The 25,641-nt window shown below is 44.1% G+C and overlaps 1 protein-coding gene across 1 annotated transcript; it reads left to right on the top strand.

Annotated features, from left to right (window-relative positions):
* On the top strand, positions 1 to 25,641 carry LOC125298103. The gene is made up of 18 exons (XM_048248782.1): positions 1 to 663; positions 3,472 to 3,699; positions 4,313 to 4,398; positions 5,333 to 5,447; positions 5,860 to 5,937; positions 6,471 to 6,586; positions 9,360 to 9,519; positions 9,962 to 10,080; positions 10,648 to 10,744; positions 12,089 to 12,460; positions 12,894 to 13,052; positions 15,077 to 15,229; positions 15,461 to 15,678; positions 16,666 to 16,858; positions 17,426 to 17,950; positions 21,765 to 23,940; positions 24,980 to 25,058; positions 25,211 to 25,641. The coding sequence occupies exons 1-18, from the start codon at positions 223 to 225 to the stop codon at positions 25,347 to 25,349; spliced, it is 5,454 nt and encodes a 1,817-aa protein (XP_048104739.1). The 5' UTR covers positions 1 to 222; the 3' UTR covers positions 25,350 to 25,641.

Below are 25,641 nucleotides of genomic sequence, written 5' to 3'. Positions count from 1 at the left end.
TTTTCCCTCGTCAACTCCACTCTGATCTGAGACAGAACTATTAACCCATTTTCTTTCTTTCTTTTTTGTTTTTTTAAAAAAAGAGTATTTATTTTAGAGAGAGTGAGGGAACTCCTGTAACTTCAAAGTTTCTGTTACTGATTTTAATTTTTTATTTTTTTTACTTTGATGATGATTTTTTTGAAGAAGTGATCACCGGCAAGGACTTTCGTCGGAGGCAACATGAAGAGAATCCAGCCGTTCACTATCAGCACGAAACTGTCCGTGCCGGTCGAGTCCAAATGCACGGAGTGTGCGGATATCTACCAGGCAGCTCCCACTGCGGACAAGCTGATAAACACTCAGAACCATCTGACCAAAGACTGCAATGACCCACACCCTCCACACGCTTGGGCCCAACAGGTAGACCCTGCGGTCTCACCTGTCGAGGACATTCTGGAGGACCAGACCTTGGATTCACCCTTGTCATCCTCCAGGTCAATCAAAAAGATTGCTATATGCACCAGCGGTGAGATTCAGGAGGAAAAGAGCAATGTTGTGCCAAGGCAAAGCCAGGGTGGCATCAGCGACGATGACAATAACAGCATAAACAGTAAAAATGGCTCTGTTCCAGTCCCTCAGTCTGTTCAGGGGGAATGTGAGGACATTTCTACTCAGCTGAAGGTAGGCACTTCATTTTAATTGTTTATGTTTTTACTTGTTCAGATAAACGTTGGAATGGGAGATAATAGAGGAATATTTAGTCAAAATGAAGTTGAAATACTAAAAAAATACAAGCAAAAAATAGTAAATAAAGAGTTAAGTTTTACGTATGTTCTTGATCAAATAGTAAAGTTTTACATTATGTTCTTGTTCAAATAGTAAAGTTTTACATATGTTGGAATGGGATGGTATAGAGGAATTTTTAGTCTAATGTGTTCCCAGAATTGGAGTTGAAATACTAAAAAATACAAGCCAAACATTTTACATATGTTGAAACACACAAACTACATGCAAATGACAAAGTAATGATTGGCATATATACCAAGAGAAAATAGATCTAATGTTTCTTTTAGTTTTTAGTTTATTTCAGTGTGATGTCAATGTAAGCATTTAAGCCAATACCCATTTAAAGCTGGATTCTAAAATCCTATCCTATGAACTCTACCATCATTTCACCAACTGAAAAAAAAAAAAAAAAAAAAAACAATCCCAGCGGTTTACAGCTGTTTCCCCCCACAATGGCTGCAAACGCGCACAACAAGAGCACATTGTCCACTGAACCATAAAGAGCAGCAGGCTGAGAAGAAGAAAAAGTGTGGGATATCACAGCTAGCAGCACGCTGTACTCATAAGGGATGAGATCATGCACACAGGCTCTCATTACGCGAGGCAGGGCCACATTTCGCATGCTATTTCCACCGTATGTGCTCTCCGCTGTGCTCTGCTGCACTGCACTGCACTGCACTGTGCCCTTCGTGACTGTGAGGCTCAGAAATTCCACAAAACGATGAAGCGATGAGATTCTTTAAAAAAACAAAAAGAGAGAGAGAGAGAGAGAGAGAGAGAGAGAGAGAGAGAGAGAGAGAGAGAGAGATAGATGTTAGCAGGTAAACTTGCCAGAATTTATGGTTAACGATGTCAGATTAAATCTTGATTTCATCAGATTAAATCTTGATGTCACTAAGGGAACTAGTGACTGATACTGAACAGCTTGTTATGCAGGAATGCCCTTTGGGTGCAACAGTGTTGCTGCTTTATTTTAGAGTGTGTGTGTGTGTGTGTGTGTGTGTGTGTGTGTGTGTGTGTGTGTGTGTGTGTGTGTGTGTGTGCGTGCGTGCGTGCGTGCGCGTGCGCGTCGCGTGCGTGTGTGTGTGTGTGTGTGTGGTGTGTTGTGGTGAGTTGTGTTGTGTTTTGTGCTATTTTACAAGATTCACCATAAAAACACTACAACTGCACTGACTCCCATGGAAAGCTATGTAGCCAGGCACCCATTCAAAATGTTAGCCAAAACCATGTAGTGCATTGGACAAAACACACTTTCCGTTGCAACAGACAAACAAGCAAACAAACAAACAAACAATAAAAAAAACATCACCCCACGCCACTATCATTCATCCTTGTCAGACAAGACAAACAAGGCTGAACTAAGACGTGCCTTAAACACAAACAATGTTTTTTTTTTTTTTTTTTTTTAAACATTGATATTTATCCCTTGAAATGGTGTACTTGCTTAGCACTGAGTACTGAGCAGTAGCCTACCTCCAGAGAATTGTGGGAGGAGAATGGAAGGGTGCGGAGAGAGAGAGAGAGAGAGAGAGAGAGAGAGAGAGAGAGAGAGAGAGAGAGAGAGAGAGAGAGAGGAGTAATTATTTGAGGATGAGATCATTGTTTTGGCCATGTCACCCTCATGCTTTGGAGCCCTGTTGTGTCGTTGGGCCAGGAGTCTCCAAGCAGGAGTTGCTTGGAGTTGTAGCGTTGCTAAGGACTCAAAGCCAGTACATGTCATTGCGGTCAGCATTGTTGATTGGAGGACATTTTGTTTTAAGTTTTTGTGTGTGTGACCCCTTTTTCTATCAGTATAAAAAGAGCACTTTTATTTAAAAGGCCCTCTGATGAGAATCAGACAAAATTTCACTTGAAAGGGAGACAACAGCATGACGTGTTTGTCTGAGTAGCCTACAACACCACCACCAAATTGCACTTAATGGGGAAAAAAGCAAGGTGTTTTTTTTTTTTCGACCCAACAACATATCCAATAATTTGTGTGTCTCCTTGATGCAAACAATGCCGGGCAATCACCACCTTGCGCTCTTGGACAGCTTACAAAGAGCTTTGGACGCAGACCTAAAAGCAGCCATAATGAGCAGCAGACAGCACTGAGACAGAAGTTGGCTGTTCAAGTGATTTAGTTTCATACCATGATGTAAGGGCTCGAGAGTTTGGGGGATCGCTGGAACGTGGGGGAGAGATAAAAAAGAAAATATGTCAGTTCGCAAGAAGCCATGAGGTCATTGTTGCTTAATATATCATGCAAAGCTTGACAGGGGATAGTTTGAAGGTTTCACAACCTTTACCTACACCCAGATTTTCAAAAAAAGAATATAGAGTTTGGTGTCTGAATCATGACCGTGAATCATGCGTATCCTTGAAAAACACTAAGAAAAATTAAAAGATGAAAGTGCCTCATTCTTATTTAGTAGACCATCTTGAAGTGCCATGGCAACTACTCTCTGAGCTGACTTTGTGATTAAGAGTACTTTTCTATACTTCTCAATTATGAGCTAACAACCACATTTATACAAATCTTGAAGCATAATAGTCTTGTGTGTAAAGAAGAGCATAATGAGCAATACTGAGACGATCCATTGTTCACTGTGTACATTTCTAGTTAACCTTTTTACATGCATTCGTTTTGCAGACGCTTTTATCCAAAACGACTTGCAAAAATGAGAGCGAAAAAAACATGATAGTCTGTTCTTTCTTTTTCAGAACGAGCCACATCCAAGGCTCAAAGCACGAGACCTGAAGTGTTCCTGCACTGTTCCGACATGCCCAGCACAGCGTTCCGACGGGACAGCACGAGACCTGAATTGTTCCTGCACTGTTCCGACATGTCCAGCACAGCGCTCTGACGGGACAGCACAGGCCCAACAGTGGGAACTCAAGGACTTTGAGAACTCTCTCATACAGCTCACAGCCAGCCTGGACTTCAGGGAGGTAACGTCTGTCAAACAGTGACCTTGAAAGGACTTGGGAATGGGCACAGCTTAGAACTTAGAACCGGAGTGTGAGTGGACTTTAGGGAGGTAACGTCCATCAAACAGTAACCTTGAAAGGACTTGGGAATTGGCACAGCTTAGAACTTAGAACCGGAGTGTGAGTGAATTTGCCTAAAATGGCCATGAACAGGCATATGTTTGCTGTATTTTCTTTTAATTTCTCATGTTACATTTGCTTTCTTGAAATGTCAATTCGTCATTAACATAACAGTTTACTTTGCATGATTTCTCCGAGACTGAGATGCTGAGATGGCCAAACGATAAGAAATTAATCACATCATTAACTTGGAAAACAAACTCAAACTCTCCAAACTCTCCAGACCATTTCAAATCCATGCATATATCCTGGGGAAACAACATTCATCATCTTGTCACATTGACACGCTTTTGCTTAATATCAAGAAAAACAAACAAAACAATGTAACTTTCATGTCAGAAGTATACAAGAATAAACAACATCTTGCCAGCCTTTCAGGACTGATATATCGCAATGGGTTTGAAACATTTATAATCTGACTCACCCTGTTCTGATATCGCCTTGTGTTTTCTAGGAAGATCCGCAGGAGAAGCACGAGCTTCAGGACTTCAGCTCAGAGAAACTGCAGGAGTCAGAGGACATGGATGACCATAACAGACCGTAAGTATGGAGATATATTTGATTATGAGACAAATACATCTCCGTACGTAAGAGCTTACAGAGATGCCCAACATAATGCCACTGTTTCCTAATTATCCATGCATCAGACCATCAGGGCACACATAGGCAGACAATGGACATCACTCACTGAGATGTTAAGCCTTAGCTGTTCATGTCATGCCAAGAAACTAAGCTACATCTAAATCTAAGCTAAATCTATTTAATAGTCAGTGATACACTCCTACTTTTAGGCTTTCAGTGGTATTATACTGGATTGTGCTGGAGTTATAACACCTCAATTCAGGTAATTCCTCTTTTCTCCATGAATCTATGATCGGACACACACACACACACACAATCCTTGAATTAGTGAAACACACTCAGCACACAGTGAACGCACAGTGAGGTGAAGCACACACTAATCCCGGCGCAGTGAGCTGTCTGCTACAACAGCGGCGCTCGAGGAGCAATAAGGGGTACTTCAGGCACTTCAGCCGTGCCAACTGGTTGGGGTTCGAACCGGCAACCCTCCAGTTACAAGTCCGAAGTGCTAACCAGTAGGCCACGGCTGCCCCCAAATGATGAACTTTACAGATGAACACTTTATAGTGAGACACTGCAGTCCTATAGTGCCACAATGTACCCAGTAGACTAAGTGAGTGAGACTAAATAAGTAAGCCCCCAGTCTTCTGTATCCTAACACTTCCCTTCTACATAACTTAAATCAAACCTGGCCTCTCCTCTGTTCTCATGTCAGATAGTTGCTAAGATATAGAGTATGTTGTTAACATTTAGTTAAAAAAATGTTAAGTGTATAGAAACACTACAATTCTAAATTCATAAGGGCATGAGACAGGGTACTCTGTGCACACTAGTAAAGGGTGCATCGGAGAGTCCCCGGTGTCGTCTGTATCCTAACACTGTCCTGCTGCAGGTGGCTGAGGTTGCACACCCTCCTGAAGAACTACCAGAAGGACCTGATGCTGGCGCTGGATGTGTCCAATTTTTATCAGCAAGCAGACAACCTGATCAAGACCATCAACAGCAAGGTAAGCCTCGCATTTATGGAGATCAATTATTATCAACATTAGCATGCAAGTGTATGCCATGAATTGGCCTCTACTGTAAATGCTTTAAATGGAAAATTAACTATAGTAATAATAAGAATAATAATAATAATAATAATAATAATACTACGATCTACTTTGTGACACTATGTTTATGATCCAATGTTGTTGATTGGATCATAAACGGCCACATCAATGAAGAGGAGTGACGGAAAATGACTGACTCTATTATTGTGTCACATGCTCCAAATGTAAAGCACTTTGAGCTGCATTCTGTGTATGAAAGGTGTTATACAAATAAAGCTTATTATTATTATTATTATTATTATGAATAATAATAATAATAATAATAATAATAATAATACATTAAAATAATATTGTTTGTGCTTTATAGAGACGAAGTGTATCACTTCCAAACAATCAGGGAAGGTGTGTCGACGCAGAAATGGGCGAGATCGCCACTCAAATCAGAGTAAGTACCATGACCATTTATTTTTAAAACATCGGCTGCACATAAACCTGATGTTCAGCTCTGGAAAAAGTGTGCAATGCCAGATATACTAAGAATTGACACATTATTTTTTAGTGTTTTTTGGAGGTATTCTCCACCACCTCGTCCTCCCCTTACCAAACTCCATATGTGCCCACGGACCATTGTTATGCTTGACAAAAACCTGCTGTTATTTATAGAAATCCCCCCTCTCTGCTTTTTAAAAAAAAGTTTCGCCTTGAGCCATATAACATAATAATCGGCTCCAAACAAATGGTGTCATTTCCTTTTGAGTCCCTACCCCACACACACACACACACACACACACGCACGCACACACACACACACACACACACATGCACACACACATACACACACACACACACACACACACACACACACATACACACGCACTCCTCTCCCTCCACATAAACTTTCTTTTCTTTTTCTCTCTTTTCTCTTTCTCTGTCTCTCTCTCTTTCTCTCTCTCTCTCTGTCTCTCTCTCTCTCTCCAGATGCTGAGTGAGACTGCATCGCGCCTCGCCGACCTCCACCCAACACTGGCCACCAGGGTGACGCGCAAGCAGGCCGAGGTCAAGCACAGCTGGGCCCGCCTCCAGGACACCCTCAGGTGAGCGGAACGCTTTGGGGTCAGGTGTCAAAGTTCAGAGATGAGGGATTTGCTTTTTCTCTGCTTCCTTAGATGTGGTGCAAATATCAGGGGTATCATATTAACTCCGTCATCCCCTTTGCAAGCACCAACCATTCTTAGAATTGTCCAGTTCTTAGAATCTGTCCAAGTCCATGAACACTATTCATGGTGTCAAATCAGAAATTACCACCCTCCATCTTACTCTACAGTGTTGTTCTACAACATTCTATTACTACCATATAGTTATTCTGTAAGTAAAATTCTTCACTCTTCTTCTTGTGCATTACAATCATCGTATTTTTCTGGGTAAGGTTTCCAGCATAAGGAACCTCTTAGAACCAAACCAATGCCGGCTGTGCCTTCCATAAAAACAGTGGAACCCGTCTTTTGTATGTCCCCTTTGGCGATCGGCCGCTAGGTTCAGTTCACTTCAGGCCAATTTTACTGTTGGTTAAAGTACATTTGAGCTGAATCAGTTTTAAAGACGGGTCTGATTAAGATTAAGGATCAAACGGCGTCACTGGGCTCCAGTTTACAAAGGAACAATCCACACCGGTAAAAAACAAAAAACAAAAAACAAAAAACGATATTTTTTAACAAATTCGGACAAGCTGTGATGGGAACCTGATTAGAAATGTAATTATGACTGTATTATGACTGATCTCTTTGCACATGCACCAATGCTAACATCACTCAGATGTTGAGGGGTAATGAGATGAGGTCATGAGTGAAGCATACTTCGCCTATGATGTATGCCTACAGACCCCATTACTGTCCAGCCACCAAACACACACGCCACACACTCATTTGTCGTCTCAAGCTTCTTCATCCTTTAAAGGAAATTGCCGACAGTTTATCTCACGTCGGCCCTAATAAGCCGAAACCTAATAGTGGAGCTTACCTCAGCGAGAATAGCCACTCTTATCTCTGTGATATTCTAGCAGACTAACTTTGGCGTCCAGCAAGGGAAAGGCCTCTTTGAGGACACAGACGGGGTTATGGAACTTCTTGCGTAACAACTGCACAGCCAACGTAGGCCAACATCCTTCTACCCCACCCTACTCAAAATATCTTTATTATAATGTTGAATAATAATACTCACATGTATTGGGGAATGAAGTAAAGAGGAATCATTATGTATTAGTAAGCATGAGTATGCCATGGACTTTGCTTTTAGTCTAGTTTGTTTTCCAATACTTGTAAAAAGTGATTGTGGTATTGCATTCATAGCATCATATAGATATAGGTCTAGAGAACCTTTGAGTAAAGCCATAACGATGTTGCTGAGAGGCTTGGAGACAGCTGTCCAGATGAAAGCTCTGGATAAATGGACAGGCATTATGGAGTTTCTTTTTTTCACATCATCAATCTATTTGGGGTTTGGCCTCGAGTCCAGATGTGCTTTGAACTTGTTTAAACGTATGGACAAGTGGGTTCATTTCAAGGACGAGAAAAGAAAGCGGGCTTGCTTCTAGTAAATGGAAGGTGTGCAACAGGGCCTGGCTGTCTTTACTGCATCGTTAAGTGGATGTGAATGAGTGTCAGTGAATTTGAACGTGCACACGACTCAGTGCTCAACCACGTGACCCAGGAGCAGTGCACAGCTGCAGTCACAGATAACGAATTACGAACGGCTCACAAACTAATACATTTGCAGCGGCGGCTCCAGAACCGTTCCGACCCCCGGTAAGATGAGCATGTGCATGCTGACCATGGAAATGACTGTGATATCCTTTTGAAAGGTCCCCTGACTCTCCAGGAGGCTCTCCAACCAGAGCGTGTATAATGTACCTAGATGACGTTAGTGTATCACTGAGGTCAGAGAGGATGTCGTGTGTCTCTTGCCTTCACAACGTGCGGTGTTGTTGTTCGTCTCCATGTACGGCTAGCTCATGCACACCACCCTTTCTACTGTGTGTCCTGACTAAAGGACTCTATCACTCCCCTTTTCAAAACAAAACACACAAAAAGGCCCTTTCCTGAAGCCATGAGCTAACCACGTCGGGAGGGGTGACATCATCTACCTCATATCCTGCCCGAGCCATTTTGACTGTTCCACTCACGTACCAACCGCCACCACAACCCCCCTCATCCCCCCTCATCCCTTTCCTCAAACACCAACCAACCCCACCCAAAACAATATTGCCTCACTTAAACTCGTGTTACGGTTACATAACTGACAGCCACATGCTTTCCTGAATCTGTATTTTCGGTAATCTTAGAGTCTGGCTTGCGTCATGGGTTGAATGAATGGGGGTGGGAGGTTACTTCCAGATGCTTGATGTAACTTTTCGGGGGTAGAGGGGAGGGTTGTCGGGGTTGGGGTGTTGGTGGGGGTGTTGTGTGCGCTGACAGGAGTTAAAGTAGGGGGTGGGATGGGGGGGTTGGTCGAGGGGCGGAGGTGTCCGGAGTTCATTTGGTAAGTTGTTAGAACAAAGCTCTTCTGCCAGGAAGTGAAAGAACCCTCAATGCTGCTGACTGGCTGATGTTGGCTGTAACCACAACATCAAAATCCCAAGGGACGTTTTCAACACACGGCATCATCCGTATCAGTTGTACAGTGGCAGGAGTTCAGCTGTGGCCACATGGCTATTGTGCAATGGGCTGGGACAGAAAGAAAATCAGATAGAATAGCTCATGCATTCCCAACAAGTACTGTTTGAGTTTTTGGATCACCAATAAGACATTGCGTAATCACACACAGTTGTTTTAAATATCGCTGTGATTACAACGTCCTCCGCCTTATGCACAGGAACCAGAGAACCGAGGATCCTCAGGTTCCACCACAGTGCTCGGCCAATGAGAAGCTGTGCAGCACCACCTCGGCCGCCCCGAGCACCGCAGAACCCGAGGTGCTCGGCATTATGGGAAAGGACATCAAAGAGGAGCAGAACCGCCTGAAAGGGGTCGAGGTCAGTGGAGTCGGCTTCAAAGAGCTTTCTGAGGTCCCTGCACTGGCTGATTCAAATATTACACATCAAGGGGGTCCTCAAGAGCCCACTGAAGTGATTATAGAGGTGTCCTTAGCCATCCTCTCTCATAGTCAATAACTGCTGCTGTGTGTGTGTATCTCTGTGTGTGTGTGTGTGTATGTGTATGTGTATGTGTGTGTGTGTGTATGTGTATGTGTATGTGTGTGTGTGTGTGTGTGTGTGTGTGTGTCTATGTGTGTATGTGTGTGTGTCTGTTTGTGTGTGTGTCTGTTTGTGTGTGTGTCTATGTGTGTGTGTGTGTGTGTGTGTGTGTGTGTGTGTGTGTGTCTGTTTGTGTGTGTGTCTATGTGTGTGTGTGTCTATGTGTGTGTGTGTGTGTGTGTGTGTGTGTGTGTGTGTGTGTGTGTGCGTTTCCTCACAGGACACTCTTGACTTGTGGGATAGAGGGGGGTTAATGATGATGACAGACACGGCTCCTGAAAGCAACACCAGAGCACAAGATGCCACCATTGGAAAGGTGGAGGCGGAGGAGGAGGAGTGGTGAGATGCCTTGTGTTGTCATCCTTATATAGCAACAGCTAACCAACAGAAACACGCATCATAAAACACATATAATTGACATGGCACAAAAACTGACTGCAATGCCTCTTCCCAATACTCTTTTAATTCTTATGACGTATAATCCCACACTTCCAAATAAATCATACAGTGCCTCTCATACTGCCGTACACAGTAAGTTAAATATGTCTCTCAAAACCTCAACCTTAAAACATTACACAACAATTTATTGTTAACTTTACTCTGGGGCATAACCTAAAATACTATGTGTTGACTAAGTATTAACTGTACAGTGCACTTCAGCAACCAGTACAGTGCGATTCAAGCAACCACTATTCAATGAAATTGACTTTCACATTATTATGTTTCGTAAATAATATACATACCATATATAGTTTGCAGCAAATATCATTTTATATTACTATTATTTTATTTATTAAAAATCTGGACATGTCAGATAGGCCTGGTTAATTCTTGGTTGAGTAAGAGCTGAATAGGTGGTAGAGCTGATGACTGGGCCCTGATGTAATACTCTGTCTGTATGTGTAGGAAGCAGCAGGAGACTGACGCCAGCACTGTCCTCTCAGAGGACCGAGGCTCTCGACTCTCTGAACTGGTAGAGGAGTCCACTTCATCTGCTGATAAGGTATACAGTTCACTGACATTGAGAAAAAAAAAAAAAAAAAAAAAAAAAAAAATATATATATATATATATATATATATATATATATATATATATATTAATTTAACTCAGCATGTCTCTTTCAGTTTCAGTTTCAGTATATGTATGTATGTAAGCATATGAAATAGACGCAATGTGAGACACAACTTAAAAATTAGGCCATGCCTTATGACCTGATGGATCATTTTCTTTTACATTAAAATAATGGTTTCAAACTCATTTTGATGCTACACTGACTGATACTTATACTGACAATAGGGACAGTTGAGTTTGAGAATTACCTTTTTCGTCGGGTTTAGATACTAAATGTGCCTAATAGGTCCCCAGCTTTATTTATTTATGTACTATAATAATCCATTCAAAGCCATTGGGTGTCTCATTTGCTCTCTCTGTTTTACTCAACATGTTGATATCATTCCTGTGTAGGTTCTTTTAACCAACCTGTTGCATTCGTGGTCAAATGTGACCGATTGACAATTATTTTCTCTCAAAAATATTATTAATATATAAAAACTTATTCTGACTACCATGAGACTTTGTTAACACAGGGCATCTGAACACACAAAACAAATTTTGGTCATTTTCATAACAATTTCAGTGTTTGAGTCATTCCCGTGTAGGTTCTTTTAAACATCTGATTTTGATAAGCTCTAATGCGAGGGCATTTCTGTGAGACTGGAGAGCTAATCAGACATATAAAATACTGCACTAATGAGAGTGACTCACAGAAAGACCAAAAAAGATTAAATGGTTTGCTCTTTATGTACTGTCCTGATTAATTCAATCAAATATGTAGATAAATAAATAATGTCGAGCTATTAAAGGTATTTATACTACTGCTTGACTGAATTTCCTATTGCCATGCACTCTTTAGAATGTGTAATAAACGTAGGTTATTTGCACATCTATGAAGTAGATCCAGTTGTTTGGCTGTATCACATATTAAATTAATTCACTGAACTTGTTGTGAAGTTTAAATTAACTGTCATATTGCATCAGAGCTGTAAGATACAGATATCAGAGTTCAGATGCAAAAGCCTCTAAATGCCACCTACGTCAAAAATGAGATAAAGATGGTGAGTGGATGCTCTCCACACATAGTATACGTTAATCAAATAATTTTACTTCAAAACCCACGAAATACCACTCTGTTCCTGGTCTGAAATATCGATTTATAGGCAAAAACCTATAGGAGCCTGAATTTAAATGCTCATTTGAAAGAAAAGTGGTCAGACGGATTTAGAGGGTTTTGCATCTGAACTCTTCTGTCTCAAGCATTTTTTCCTCTCCTTGGTCACCTCACCTCAGACGCGGTCATGGCTGAGGGACAACATCGCTACGGCGTTCGACCAGGAGAAGCTAGCCGAAGATCCGAACTGTCCAAAGATTGAGGAGCTGCTCGAGCAAGTGGAGATGTTGTGGGCGCTGCTGAGGAGACGAGAGGGGAGACCTGGAGCCTCCTCGGACAAACCGGCTGAAGAGGAGGAGGAGGAGGAGGAGGTGCTGGATGAGGTAGATGTGCTGGGAGAAGAAGAGGAGTCAGGCCTGGAGGTGAAGGAATGTAGCAGGGGTTCTGCACAGGCCAAAGTTCCCCCCGAGAATGTGGGGGAGTGTGATTCCGGAATGCTAACAAAGTTCCTGGAACACCTGGAACAAAAGGACAGCCATGGAATGTGGCAGGTAGGAATGCAGTACCCCCCCTGGTGTCTGTGTGTGTGTGTGTAAGTAAGTGGGTCTCTCTACACCTCCCCCCCTACCTCTGTTACTCTTGCGGCTACACTTTTCCATATGTGCTTCATTGTGTGTGAGTGTGTGTGTGTGTGTGTGTGTGTGTGTGTATGTGTGTGTGTGTGTGTGTGCGTAATTCCGTGTGGCTTTGAGGCCTGCCTGCATAATTAGAGCGTGGCATTTACAAACACGCTCATCAAGCCAAAGAGTGACTCATATCAGCGAACCTCTCTCTCCAGCTTGTTATTACATTTTCTTTTTTCGTGGCTGTCGAGCTTTTTTTGGGCCGGCTTTAGAACACTGACCCGACCCGACCCTGGCATTAAATTTCGTCCTCCTGGGTAAACGTTTTGAACCGGTGTGGTCACCCTATCTCCTCCTCCAGGTGGTTCACGGGCCGAGTGGCGGCGAGCGGTCCGGCTGCCTCAGTGTGGCGGCAGGGAAAGTGGAGACGCTGGAGGTGCGGGTGGACCTGAGCAAAACAGGAAGCGTGAGGAAGCCGTCCCCGGCACACCATCAAGCCACAGAGCAACTCATGAACCTGGTATGGGGAATGGGTGTGTGTGTGTGTGTGCGTGCGTGCGTGTCTGTGTGTGTGTGTGTGTGTGTGTGTGTGTGTGTGTGTGTGTATGTGCGTGTGTAAGACGCTCAGAAATTATATATATATATATATATAGCCTCGGAAACATAGAGACGTCGAGCTATATCCTCACTTGAAGGAGCTTGTGTGGACAAATAGGGTGAAGAGTTAAATGGCAATGATATTATTACATACTCGTTAATCTGACTCCATTTGATTAATAATTTGTATCACCAATCAATTACCAAGTAACTAGTTTATCAGCTATGGCGGAGAATGGCATGGCACACTACGAGAATTGAAGTTATCCGATTGGTAGGCAAATGAACAATTTAATAGGCATTCAGTCTTAAAGGTAAATGTAACCAATATCACTTCAGTTGAATGTCCAAGTAAACTCACATGGTCTACTGTAACAAAGTAGCAAATGGTAACAAAGGAAACTTAACCAATTCACAGAGGTAAACTTGACAAGTTAAAGATAACAGATACACCAGATAAAACAATACAAACCCAGAGATAGAGAATGGGGGAGAGAGAAAGAGAGAGAGAGATAGAAAGACAAAGGGAGACAGAGAGAGAGGGGAAGAGGGGGAGAGAGAGGGAGAGGAAGAGAGAGAGAGGCAGAAGACCAAGCCACAAGGGCCTAGCTCAAGAGGAGAGTGGAGAGGGAAAAGAAGAGAGAAGAGAAGAAGAAGCCCCAAGATCGGAGAGAAGACAGAAGAGCCCTGGAGGACCAGAGCCTCCACTTTTATCATTCACTTGGGCCACCCACGACTCATCAGAGCCTCCACTTTTATCATTCACCTGGGCCACCCCCGACTCATCAGAGCCTCCACTTTTATCATTCACTTGGGCCACCCCCGACTCATCAGAGCCTCCACTTTTATCAGAGCCTCCACTTTTATCATTCACTTGGGCCACCCCCGACTCATCAGAGCCTCCACTTTTATCATTCACCTGGGCCACCCCCGACTCATCAGAGCCTCCACTTTTATCATTCACCTGGGCCACCCCCGACTCATCAGAGCCTCCACTTTTATCATTCACCTGGGCCACCCCCGACTCATCAGAGCCTCCACTTTTATCATTCACCTGGGCCACCCCCGACTCATCAGAGCCTCCACTTTTATCATTCACCTGGGCCACCCCCGACTCATCAGAGCCTCCACTTTTATCATTCACTTGGGCCACCCACGACTCATCAGAGCCTTTGTTGTCTGAGGTGGATGGGTGTGGCCCAGGTGGATATCATAACTTTATGCTGCAGTTTAATTCTTAATCTACAACTATGCACAGATACATTCAATTGTAACGAGACCATAATCAGACTGTTGCCCACATTACAAGTATTAATTCAAGACCAAACATGAATGTATTATTCACAACACATATTTACAGAGCAATGCTGTATGATAATGAGGTTGGCCTATCTCACCATAAGACATCCAGTAGGCCCAGGACTGAGTTATCTCTCAGTAGAGGGGCCAGAACAAGGAGCAAATGGTCACTTAATGCATGAGCGGGTGTTGGGGATCTTTGGCCATGGCCAGCTAAGAAAATACAGATCAAACACAGGCATCCACACATGTAAATTGACTGCAAAAGGCATTCTTTAGAAATGCATATGGTTTGGGCAAAAGACGGGCCTTACACGTGTGTATGCGTGCATGTGTGTGTGCGTGGGTGTGTGTGTGTGTGTGTGTGTGCATGTTTGTGAACGTAATTGTGTGTGGTTGTGTGTGCGTGCTTGGTTTTATGATTAAAACTGTATCTCTCTCTCTGGGTATTCACTTCACAGATGCTAAAAAAAACCCCAAAACAACAGAGACAGATCACATTTTCACACCTCTTCTCCACCACCTACATCATTTCCTCTTAATTAAAAACAAACTGTAATTAAATCTCTCTCACACCCTCCATGCATCCTCTCCTCTTTCTCCCACTCCTCCTCTCTCTCTCACTCCCCTCCCTCTCTCTCTCTCCAGCTCTCCACCCTGACGCTGCGCATCAACGAGCACCTGTCGCGCTGTGCCGAGCTCAGCATGGACATCCTGGATCTGGAGTCCAACATGGCCGCCCTCGGCGACCCCGACCTCACAGGCCTGGAGGGCCTGCAGGAGCAGCAGGACGACCTCGAGGTCAGAACACCCACTACACTGGGCAACAAAGATTTAGCTCCTTATTTTCATTTCTCTAGCCTGCTTATCTTGAAAACCACCTTTAAAAAATTGTATCACATACCGTTTTGTTTTTTTTTTAAATTCCATTATTATGCACTATATTGCCCAAAAACAAAGCTGTTTTGGTCTGTTCAAGCATTGTTTACGACTGACAGAGAAATGACTGGGTTCTCTGCAATGTCCTCTTAGGTTGATTTCCATATCATGGAAGGGGAGGTGGAAGACATGGAGAAACTAGCCGCTCACCTGAAAACCGTTCCCCCCGAGCGGTCAGTGCTCCTCGGGGAGGAGGTCCAGGCGACCCTGCAGGCTTGGGAGGAGGTAGGCCGCAGCCTGGCGGAAAACCGGGGACGACTCAGCAAGTTCAGACACCTGCAGGAGTTCTTCGAGAAGTACCTGGCCATGATGTGAGTCGAGCCAATTTTCACTCGCCCACGGTTCCATTTTCGCTCATCTTCACTCATCAAAGAAAAACAGGTCACTGAAAGGGAGGAATACTCTGAGATAATAAACTTTCCTTCAGGAGGCAGATGTTAGAGGCTAGATTGGATTTTTTCACCAAACACAGTGCCAATGTTTGGTGCCAGTAAGAAAGATTACCATCTTGTTTCACCATCTGATATCTTTAATCTTGTTATTGACTTTCTTTCTGTCTCTCTCTCTCTTTCTCTCTCTCTCTCTATCTATCTTTCTTGCTGTTGGTGTGTCTTCTCTCCATTTTTTCTCTGCATTTCTGTCCTCTCTCTCTTTTACATGCTCTTCTCTCTCTCTCTCTCTCTCTCTCTCTCATCTCAATTCAGTTCAATTCAAATTAGCTTGATTGGCATCTTAAGGCAATGACAGCAATGACACCAAAGCAACATACTGTATGTTTAACACAAGAGCGCAAACAGATACAATGATTTGCTAAAAGTATTTAAATCTGAATAATTAGTGATCAAAGTTCATAATCTCTCTCTGACTTCAGTGAGATAAAAAAAATATCTAAATCTTTATGATAAAGATTTTACAATATTTAGTTATGCAGTTTTTCACAATTGCTAAAACACTAAACTTCTTTCTCTGGACCAAATGTTTAGTTTTTTGGAGATGCAAAATGTATTTTGTGTGTTGTGCAGTTCTCCAGAACATATATGCCCTGAATTCCATTTTTTTATGTAGTGTGTAATGACTGCTCAGTAGTGTTTTTATTTTGACTGCTATCTGAATGATCTGAAGACATTGTTTGGTTTTGAGCATAGGTAAAACTGTTTTGAGGCGATCTGTCTGATTTTGTGTGTCAGAGGTTTTGTGAATGTAGTTTTAAGAATGGGGTTTTGTGTTTATAGGTGGGTGGAAGGTTCCAAAAAAGGTGTTTTAGCGTTACATATTTCTCCCTCTCTCGGTCTCTGCAGTGCGTGGGCAGAGGCCACTCGCTCCTGCCTGTTCTCCTGCGGCTCTGGTGCGGCACAGACCGAGGACGAGGGCGAGGAAGGGTCGGTGATGTCGGAGCTGGACCTCAGGATCCAGCAGAAGATGGAGGAGTTTACTCAACTCACTTCGGCTGGACAAACACTGATGGATGATGGCCATCACCTGGCTGAAATTGTGAGTGTGTGTGTATGTGTGTGTGTGACTGAGAGAGAAATAGAGAGAGAGAGAGAGAGAGAGAGAGAGAGAGAGAGAGAGAGAGAGGAGAGAGAGAGAGAGAGTAAATGTTTGTGTTTGTGTGAGAGAGAGAGATAGAGAAAGGGTGTGTGTGTCTGTGTTTGAGAGAAGTAGACAGTGAAAGAGAGCAAGAGAGAGAAAGAGAGAGTGAGAAAGAAAGAGAGAGAGAGAGAGAGAGAGAGACTAAATGTATCCATATTTAGGGATTGCAGTTGGCAAGAACATGCAGTATGTCAGAGCAGAACTTGCAGCTTTTCTTAGGTGGAAAATATAACGTTTAATTTTTACAACTGTAACATACTGTCCTCTCAAGACAAGTAATGTTTAATGAATGTGTTTGGGTATGATGAAATGCCTCAAGAATGTACGCACATAATATGCTGTGTGGTCATGCTTTTATGCTGTTAAGCAGTTTATATTAATAAGCCCTTGACCCAGTTCTGCTGTAACTAATGACGACATGTCAGTCCAACCACTGAACTGTTGTCCACTCTCTCACCCGGGCAGATCAGGGAAAGAACCGATGAGCTGCAAAGCATGCTGGGATGGATCAGAGACAACTGGAGGTCTCAGAAGGATCAAGTGAATCAGAGACAGAGGGCACCAGGTCGTGCGGAAGGCTCCGGAAACGCTCTCCTGGCACCCGAGAATAAGTCAACAAGCCCGAGGCTCTCAGACTCACAGAGAGTGAAAGAGAGTCTTCTTTCTCCTCAAGCTCAGCCAGTCAGTGACAAAGATCCAACCAACCAATCACTGAGTCCCGAGCGCCCGCATACAGGAAGTGTGTCCAGCAGTCTCAGTGTCACAAGCGCACCGAGAGTTGCCACGGTCCCCGTTCACCCCGGCTCAGCCAGCGTCACTAGCGTCTCCAGCGTTGTCGCTGACGACCCGACGGGCAAGGTGACGAGGCCCCTGGGCAACAGCATCTGCCTCATCCTGAGCTTCGACGAAGAGGAGCGTGGAATCAGCCAGGTGCAGACCCCCCCCGAGCTGACCGCAGCTGCTGAGGAGCCCTCGGAGTCCACACACAGAGTGAGTTGCTTCACACGTCAAGCACACTATATAGTTCATCTGGTGTGGAGTTTTGAACATTCTAACATACTGTAAGATTCTGTTCCGCAACAATTCAAGGTTCTAAAATTCCATGTTGAATTCAATGAACCCAGTTATTCTTTAGAACTTTCAACATTCCCGTAACACCGGTGTGACAGTACAGCTTTAAGGGTTAAGTTTACCACCTTACTATTAGATCTTTTGAGATATCAATACTGTTCCATCTCTGAAACGTCCGTCCAAAGCCGGTGTTCGTTGCTTGTCGAGAAGAGGTCTCTGCCCCTCTGTCAGTTTTTTGTTATTTCAGCCCGAGGAACATTCTTAGTCGCTGGTAGTGGCAGCCATTCTTTTTTCCAAGTTTAATTTCTTTTTTTTAAACTTTTCTAGCTTTTAAAGGGGAACTTGGCAACTATTTTAACGTAATAAACCCGTTTAGAAATCATTTGGATGGTTAAATGACCTGTTCCGGTGAAAATGGTGACTTTTCCCGCTGCCCCTAGCATCCCCAGGCGGAAAACCAACCTTGCAACATTGAGACTACCGTCCCGGAAAGAGAAGTGAGAAACAAGAAACTCGTTTTAAATCGTGTTTCTTACCTTGTAACATCCACATTGTCTGCCAAACTTATGCTAACCGTTTTGCTAGCTTGTAAACAAATCCATGTGCTTTATCGTTACCTTTTTCCACAGTTTGAAATAGCATAATGCACAATTTCTCCAGCAGAGGCGGAAATCCTGCCAAGTTTCCCTTTAAGAGCATAGAGAAGATTAGACAAGAGCTGACTGGGCTTGACTAATGACCTCAGGTCAGAGTCCAACTTGGGCCGTCATAGGCACTAGGCAATGTGGTTTTGAACTCCGATACAGTATTTCTGTCCAGAGCAGATGGAATAGAGATGTATGGTTAGTTTCCATATTGAGTCATCATTCAACCTGTTTACTGAGGGATTAGAGCAGGAAGGGGATTTAGGATGGCCAATGCAACAGACAGGATGTTTGTGCAGACAGAATCCCTCTGATGGGTTCAAAGGGCTAAACATGCTGTGTCTCTAAGCACAGTAGCTTACACCAGAACCGAGAAATGTTTGTTTAGACAAGAGGATGCAGCCTGCATGATCCTTGCTTAATGGTCTTTTGGGCCCCCACCATCGGCTTCAAGGCAGCACTGCTATACCTAAACTTCGCCATATCCCTAACCCTAACCCTAGAGCCTTCCAGGCAGCGCTGCCTTGAAGTCGACAGTGGGGGCCCAAAAGACCATAATATCATGATCCTTGAGTTTCAATCCTGGGGCCTCACAGGTGTTAGGTGAGGTCCGTGCCATACTATAGTATGTAACCATGATGACCGACAGGAAGTTCAAGTGACGGAATTGGCTCAAAGGGTAAATTCAGAGGAACACTTCCAACCACCAGAGATGACAAGGGAAATTGGAAAGAAGCATTAACCCTTTGAGACCTTGAATTTGTCTTTATATATATTTGTAATCTATACATCCTATATCTTGTTTTTGTTTATTTTTCAGGACAGTCAGGGATTTGTACCTATCTGGGAAAGTATAATGCATAGATGTCTCTTATGTCAGCCTTATCAAGGGAAACCATTTGTGTTTTTATGTCACCAGGAAGCATGTCAGTAGAAGTAACTTTTCATATTTGGGATAGATTGGAATCTTGAAATATAACAATCGTGACGCTGGGATATTCTATGGCTCACCAATTTACAATATGTACTGAGTGAGACAAATATTTTATTTATTAGGCTAATTGCTTTATTCTCTTGAGTAGCCTATATTGTCACTGAACCATTGGACTAAGCATGTGCATGCCGAGACTATTTTATTTTTTTTATAAGGACAGCAAGTTCATTATCTTGGGTTGCTATTACATTATGGTGGTTGGCATGTCATTCTGCAGCAGTCCTGTATCTTTAGAAAAAAATGTATGTGTAGCATATTCGCTCAAATTGATAACACTCGTTAATAATAAGCTAATTTTCATTCATTGTTGACATGGTCCATGGAGGCTCAGACGGGTGTCCCGGGACCTGATGAACACAGCACTAAAAAACACAAACGAGTGCGAAACTGGCAGCCGTGACGACAGGGAAAGCGCAGGCAGCCACGAGAGTGACTGGTGGTGTAAAATGAACGTTGTTGATGTCTGGGTTACACAAAGCTATAACGACACAATCATTATGTTTTCTTAATGACCGACAGTTTAGTTTATAGATAAGAAATAATTTTGCCATAAAGTAGGCTAGGCCAAATGTTCGTGAAAAGGCTTGATTTAGACACCTTGTAAAGTGCCATAAGTAGGCTGGTTTACCAAATGACAGACAGTTGAATTTCTGAATAAAAAGAATGTTGGTGCAGTTTTGAAATCTTAAACGTGTAACCCCACACAAGCATAACGTGGTTAGGGAGGGGATGTGCTATTTTGGAATTTTACCCGGATACAACGAATAGCCTACTATTTTTTGATTGGATGTCGGTGGCTATTTATTTTTTGATTTGGCTGGTGAGTGGTGCGCTAGTTCTGAACCCTGCGAGAAATCCTCTCGTATCCCTGCGCCTCCTCTACTAATTATGCAGATACCTTGACATCCCTAGTAACCTAATATTTCTGCGTGAGAAATGCAAGGTGTGGCGTGTGAGCATGAGAACTTGTTGAATTGCGTGTGTCTCACGCCCATTGCGTGAGACTTGAGAACCCTGGGTAAATGTTTAGAGTATACTCACTGTGTGTTTCCTGAGTTTTGACCCCCTCAGGCCATTTCGTTTTAGCTCCTTACAATAGCAGTTCAGTAACAGGCACAGGGAAATCTCATAACAGTACCAGTTTGCATGTAAACATATGTTCAAAGAGCATATTTAAAGAGACAAACAGTATACAGTGTATGTGTGTGTGTGCCCTATGACATACAGTTAGCATGCAACAGTCTACCAGTCAAGCTGCAGAAACACAAGAGTCTTTTTCATGTAGCCTTTTGGCTGAAATGAGTCATAACATTTTTTTTTTTTTCACTTTGGAATCACAACGATTTGGACCGAGCGTGGAGGAGACTGTGAAGGCCAGTGCGGTGCAGACATTTTGGAGTCAACCTAAATCAGTGCACCAATTCGTCTTCCCCCAATATCCCCCTCACTTTATGGCAAAAAGTTTTGGTCATCATCCCCATAAATCTCACACCAAAGTCATTAAAGTACACCCTGAAACCCAGATGTCAGCCCATAGGCCTAAGTACTCTCAATTCAACTTGGCTTGGTTGTCCCCTTAACCCCCCCCCCTCACTCCCTTCAACCCCCTCCCTCCTCAATGGTTGGCGTGGCGAAGGAATGACCTCATAATCGAGTTTCCATGGAGTCTCCATGACGCCTCGCGCTTTGAAATGGTTCCCAGTGGGGTTTTTGTTGGGGGAGGGGGAGTGGAGGGAGAGGGGGGGCAGAGAGGTTTGAGGAACAATTAGCGGAGGTATGCACTGTGAAGCACACCAGGGGCCCTAAGCGACCATAGGATTTATTAATGTGGCATGCAATCGACTTAGTCACGTCTATGGCTGTCACCAGCCACTGCAGCTGGGAACCCCAAACAATACCATATGATTTTCATAACGCCTCAAGAATTTAGTGTTTGGACAGAGCCCCTGTTTTTATTGCAGAGTGTGCAATGCGATGCTATGCAATGTGATACAATGCGGTTAGACTCGAGTGGTTGGTTTTCAGCACGTTTTTTTCCGTTGTCTCATGCTGCCTCTGTTCTGTTCTCTTGTGTCTTCCTTCCTCTCCTCCACAGGTTAGCACTTTCCTACATGTCAGCGACAACAGCAAAACCCCAGAAAAGTTTTGCGAGGATGTTTCTGCATCCGGAACCGGTGAGGACCAACGGCTGCCATCATCATCATCATCATCATCATCACCTCCAAACTCCTGCTGCTCCTTCTCCTCCTCGTCATCATCATCTTCCTCATCATCTTCATCGTCTCCATCCACATCATCCCCTTCATCCTCTCCCTCTGTGCCTGCCGTTAGTTCGGTCTTTATTCCCACGCTGTCCAAAATGGCCGCCGTCCCATCACGCCTGGACGAGAAGGTCGCGACACCAGGGAAGAAGCAGCGCAGGAGCTCCGCGCTTGGCATTGCAGGACTGGATGACTCAGCGTCCAGAGCGTCCACCGCCTCTGGCTCTCCTTCCTCCTCCGCTGTTGCGTACTGCACCAACACGTGGCCACTAGGCCATCGGAGGCCGAGGCCGAGGCGTTCGCCCGCCAGCGCCAAGCTGCAGGTGTACGTGAAGCCAAACCCTCTTCTTCTTCTCAATGCCGGCCAGACTGGGAGACCTGAGGCAGGAGCCGCCTCACGTCTGCGCGACCAGGTACACTCTCACTCAACACAGCGCATGCCAGCAGAGACCAGCGCCACTAGCAGTCAGATCAGGAGCCAGCGGTGCTACTTATCCCTGGGCTCCACTCTTAGCTTCAACCTGCCCAAGGACCTGGGTCAGCTGCCGTCAGTGCCTGTTCTTAACGTCCACAATCCACCACCGAAAGACCTGGGTCAGCTGCCGTCAGTGCCTGTTCTTAACGTCCACAATCCACCACCGAAAGACCTGGGTCAGCTGCCGTCAGTGCCTGTTCTTAACGTCCACAATCCACCACCGAAAGACCTGGGTCAGCTGCCGTCAGTGCCTGTTCTTAACGTCCACAATCCACCACCGAAAGACCTTGGTCAGCTGCCGCCCATGCCTGTTCTTAACATCCACAATCCACCAATGGAGATCAGTACCGCTGCTGTTGGCTTGGGCTCTGATACCCAGGCCTCGCGCCAACAGCCCCGGCCAACATCCCTGCCCACTGCCCTGCCAACTGCCCCTCAGGAGCCACAGCAGATTCCATCCTTGTCCAAACAGAAACAGTTCATCCTTAGCCCAGTTGAGGAAGCAAAACATGAGACTCCGTGGGAGCAAGAACATGAGGAGGATCATCTGTCTGACACTAAGGTTCCTGAATCTTCACTGTCATCGACAAGTGATACCATTAGCACCATTAATAGTAGTGCCACTGTTAGCTCTGGCCCTAACCATTCCCCAAGGAGCTCTGACTTAGCCAAAGTGCAGTCAAAGGTTGCTCCGGTCATTACCCCCCCTAAAGGTGAGGATAAGGATGTTGTCCAGTTAATGGAGATGAAGGCTAATGATGAAGACAGTACGAGTAAAGCCAACGTTCTTCCACTGAAGAAGTTACCTTATGGTGCTACTATCAAGCCAAACCACACTTCTGTTGTTCAAGCGACGGGCTGTCTTCACAAGTGCCTGAGTGTTCACACTAAAATTAAGGACCTCAATGGACACATTTATCACAGGCCAAAAGACATGAACTTTATTAAGTCAAACTATATAGCTAGCACAACAGAATACAGATCTAGTGTTAGTGGGGACTCGGTGAGTTCAAACGGAAGGCTGAGTGCTCATAAGATCAGTCGCATCATAGTCTGCGCCGACGTCAATTGTTCAGTGTGTTCTGATACTCCCGTATCCATGACAACAGCCAGCTCTAAAGGCTCAAACATTGGGGCCCGTGGCAACTGCGTGGATTCCATTCAGCCCGGTCACTGGGAGTTTGAAGAGGAAGAGGAAGAGCTGAAGGGGATTTGGTATGGTAAAGGTAACCATGGCGACAGACAGGAAGTTCAGGCTGCTGGACTCCCTGCTGCGAGTTCAAAGGGCAAAACCAGACGGACGATTCCATTAGAGAAGCTAGGGGAGCCTCTGATCCAGTGTCCTTCTCTGCAGTCCCCTGTCCAGAGGGCCCACGAAGGGTGTGACGTGTTTGTCTGCAAGGAGGAGGAGGTCACCCCTGGAAGTCCATCGCCGTCTCAGGCTCAGTGGGGGGAGAGCAGTGGGCAACGTCTGAGTGACCCTGAGACAGCGCTTCCTCTGGAGACGGCAGAGGGGGCCCTCTCTCTTAAGTCAGGTGAGTGTTAAACTTTAGATCACTATGGTATTATCACTGTCAGTAATCATCATCCATCCATCCATCCATCTACAGTGGCAAGAGAAAGTAAGTGAAGCCTTTGGAATGATCTGCAGTGTAAATGTGACTCAAAATATGATCTGATTTTCATCTGAATTACAATAATGAACAAACACAATCTCTTTCTGCTGATAACATACAATACAAATGATTTCGTTGTTCTTGTCCATATCGAATACACTATTCAGAGAGGTTGGGTCATGCAGCAGGACAATGCACAGAATTGCCTGAAAAAAAGAAAATCTACATTTCAAAGTGGCCCAGTCAGAGTCCAGGCTTTAACCAAGAGGTGCTGTGCACTAACCTCAACAGAGCCATTCACACCAGACAGCCTAAGAATATGGCCGAACTGCGCAAACAGACTAAAATACTTCCTGAATGTTGTAGATCTGATTCACGGTTACCAAGAGCACTTGAGCTTATTAAGTGCCAGAGGAAGTTCAAGCAGTTATTCAGTCCAAGGGCTCACTTTCACTTCCACCAATACTATGAATGATTTACGGGTGTGTTCAATAAAGACATGAAAGAAAATCATTTCTTTTGTGTCGCTTAATTAAAAGCATATTGTGTTCACTTGTGAAGATCAGGTTAAATAGTTTGCGTCCAATTAATGCAGAAAGCCAGGTCATTCCAAAGTGTTGAATGTTGAATGTCAATAAAATGATGAGAAGAAGGCTTTCTGTCTGTCTGTCTAGCTTTCTACTGCCAGCAAACAGTCTTATTCTTTTAATATACTGTGTACACATCACTTTTGGACTACAGTCAGACAGTCAGAAAACAAAAACGTTATTTCTCAGAGCCTCTATTTTTTTGTGCTACCCAAATAATAATAAAAAAACAGCTGGGTAAAGTGAGTGGTTTTCTCTTTAACAAATATGAAGCTGCTTTAAAGTTTCCATGATTGATTACTGGGCCTTGAAACTTAAACTATGAGAATGCTCCGAAGTCTAAGAGTGCCACCTGCTGGTTGTGTTCACAGAGTCCTCCAGTCGCAGTGTTCATGAATTTTCTGTCAACACGAAGAAGGAACCCGTGGCCTTCACCCTTAAATTGCAAGGGTAATTTGACCAGCATTGTTACCTTTCTTTTCGCAAAAATAAAAAATAACTAACATAATACACTTAAATATTGATTTGTGTTAGAGGTTGGCCTACAAAAAAAAAAAAAACTAGAAACTGACAACTGTTCCTTTTTACATTTTTGCCACTAGGGGGCCCTCTGGTTACACCGCTGTGCACGCCAGCGAAGGACCGCTCTGTCTGAAACATCCCGGGAGAACCGAAGAGCACACAGACATGAGGCTTCCACAAGTCGCGCAGAGCGCATTTAGCATCACCAGCGCAAACTGACAAGCATGTAGAGACAGGGCGCAAGGGATGTTCTGGACAAAACACTGTAAAAATAAAACTGAACATAGAGACTGAGCCCCCCCCCCCACTGCAAAAGTTATAAGGCCTAGGCTACAGGGTGAGAGATTGCTGAATATAATGCCTATTGCATATCGTTTACTTTTGACAGAGTGTGAAGACAGCATGGTATGACATCTCTTGTTGCTCTTTTAGAGTGTTTGTGACCAATGTTCTTCCTCGCACTCTTTTTTTGTATTTTCTTTCGGGGAAAATAAAGGAAACTTGCTAACAA

Source organism: Alosa alosa, chromosome 7 (assembly GCF_017589495.1).
Source record: "Alosa alosa isolate M-15738 ecotype Scorff River chromosome 7, AALO_Geno_1.1, whole genome shotgun sequence".
Lineage (NCBI taxonomy): Eukaryota > Metazoa > Chordata > Actinopteri > Clupeiformes > Clupeidae > Alosa > Alosa alosa.
This window is presented reverse-complemented; position numbering and strand designations above follow the sequence as displayed.

Coding starts and splice junctions, on each gene's coding strand:
- LOC125298103 (XM_048248782.1), top strand. CDS start 223: ATGAAGAGAATCCAGCCGTTCACTATCAGCACGAAACTGTCCGTGCCG. Junction 13,053..15,076: donor CAGAGCAACTCATGAACCTG/GTATGGGGAATG, acceptor CTCTCTCTCCAG/CTCTCCACCCTGACGCTGCG. Junction 15,679..16,665: donor GAGAAGTACCTGGCCATGAT/GTGAGTCGAGCC, acceptor CGGTCTCTGCAG/TGCGTGGGCAGAGGCCACTC.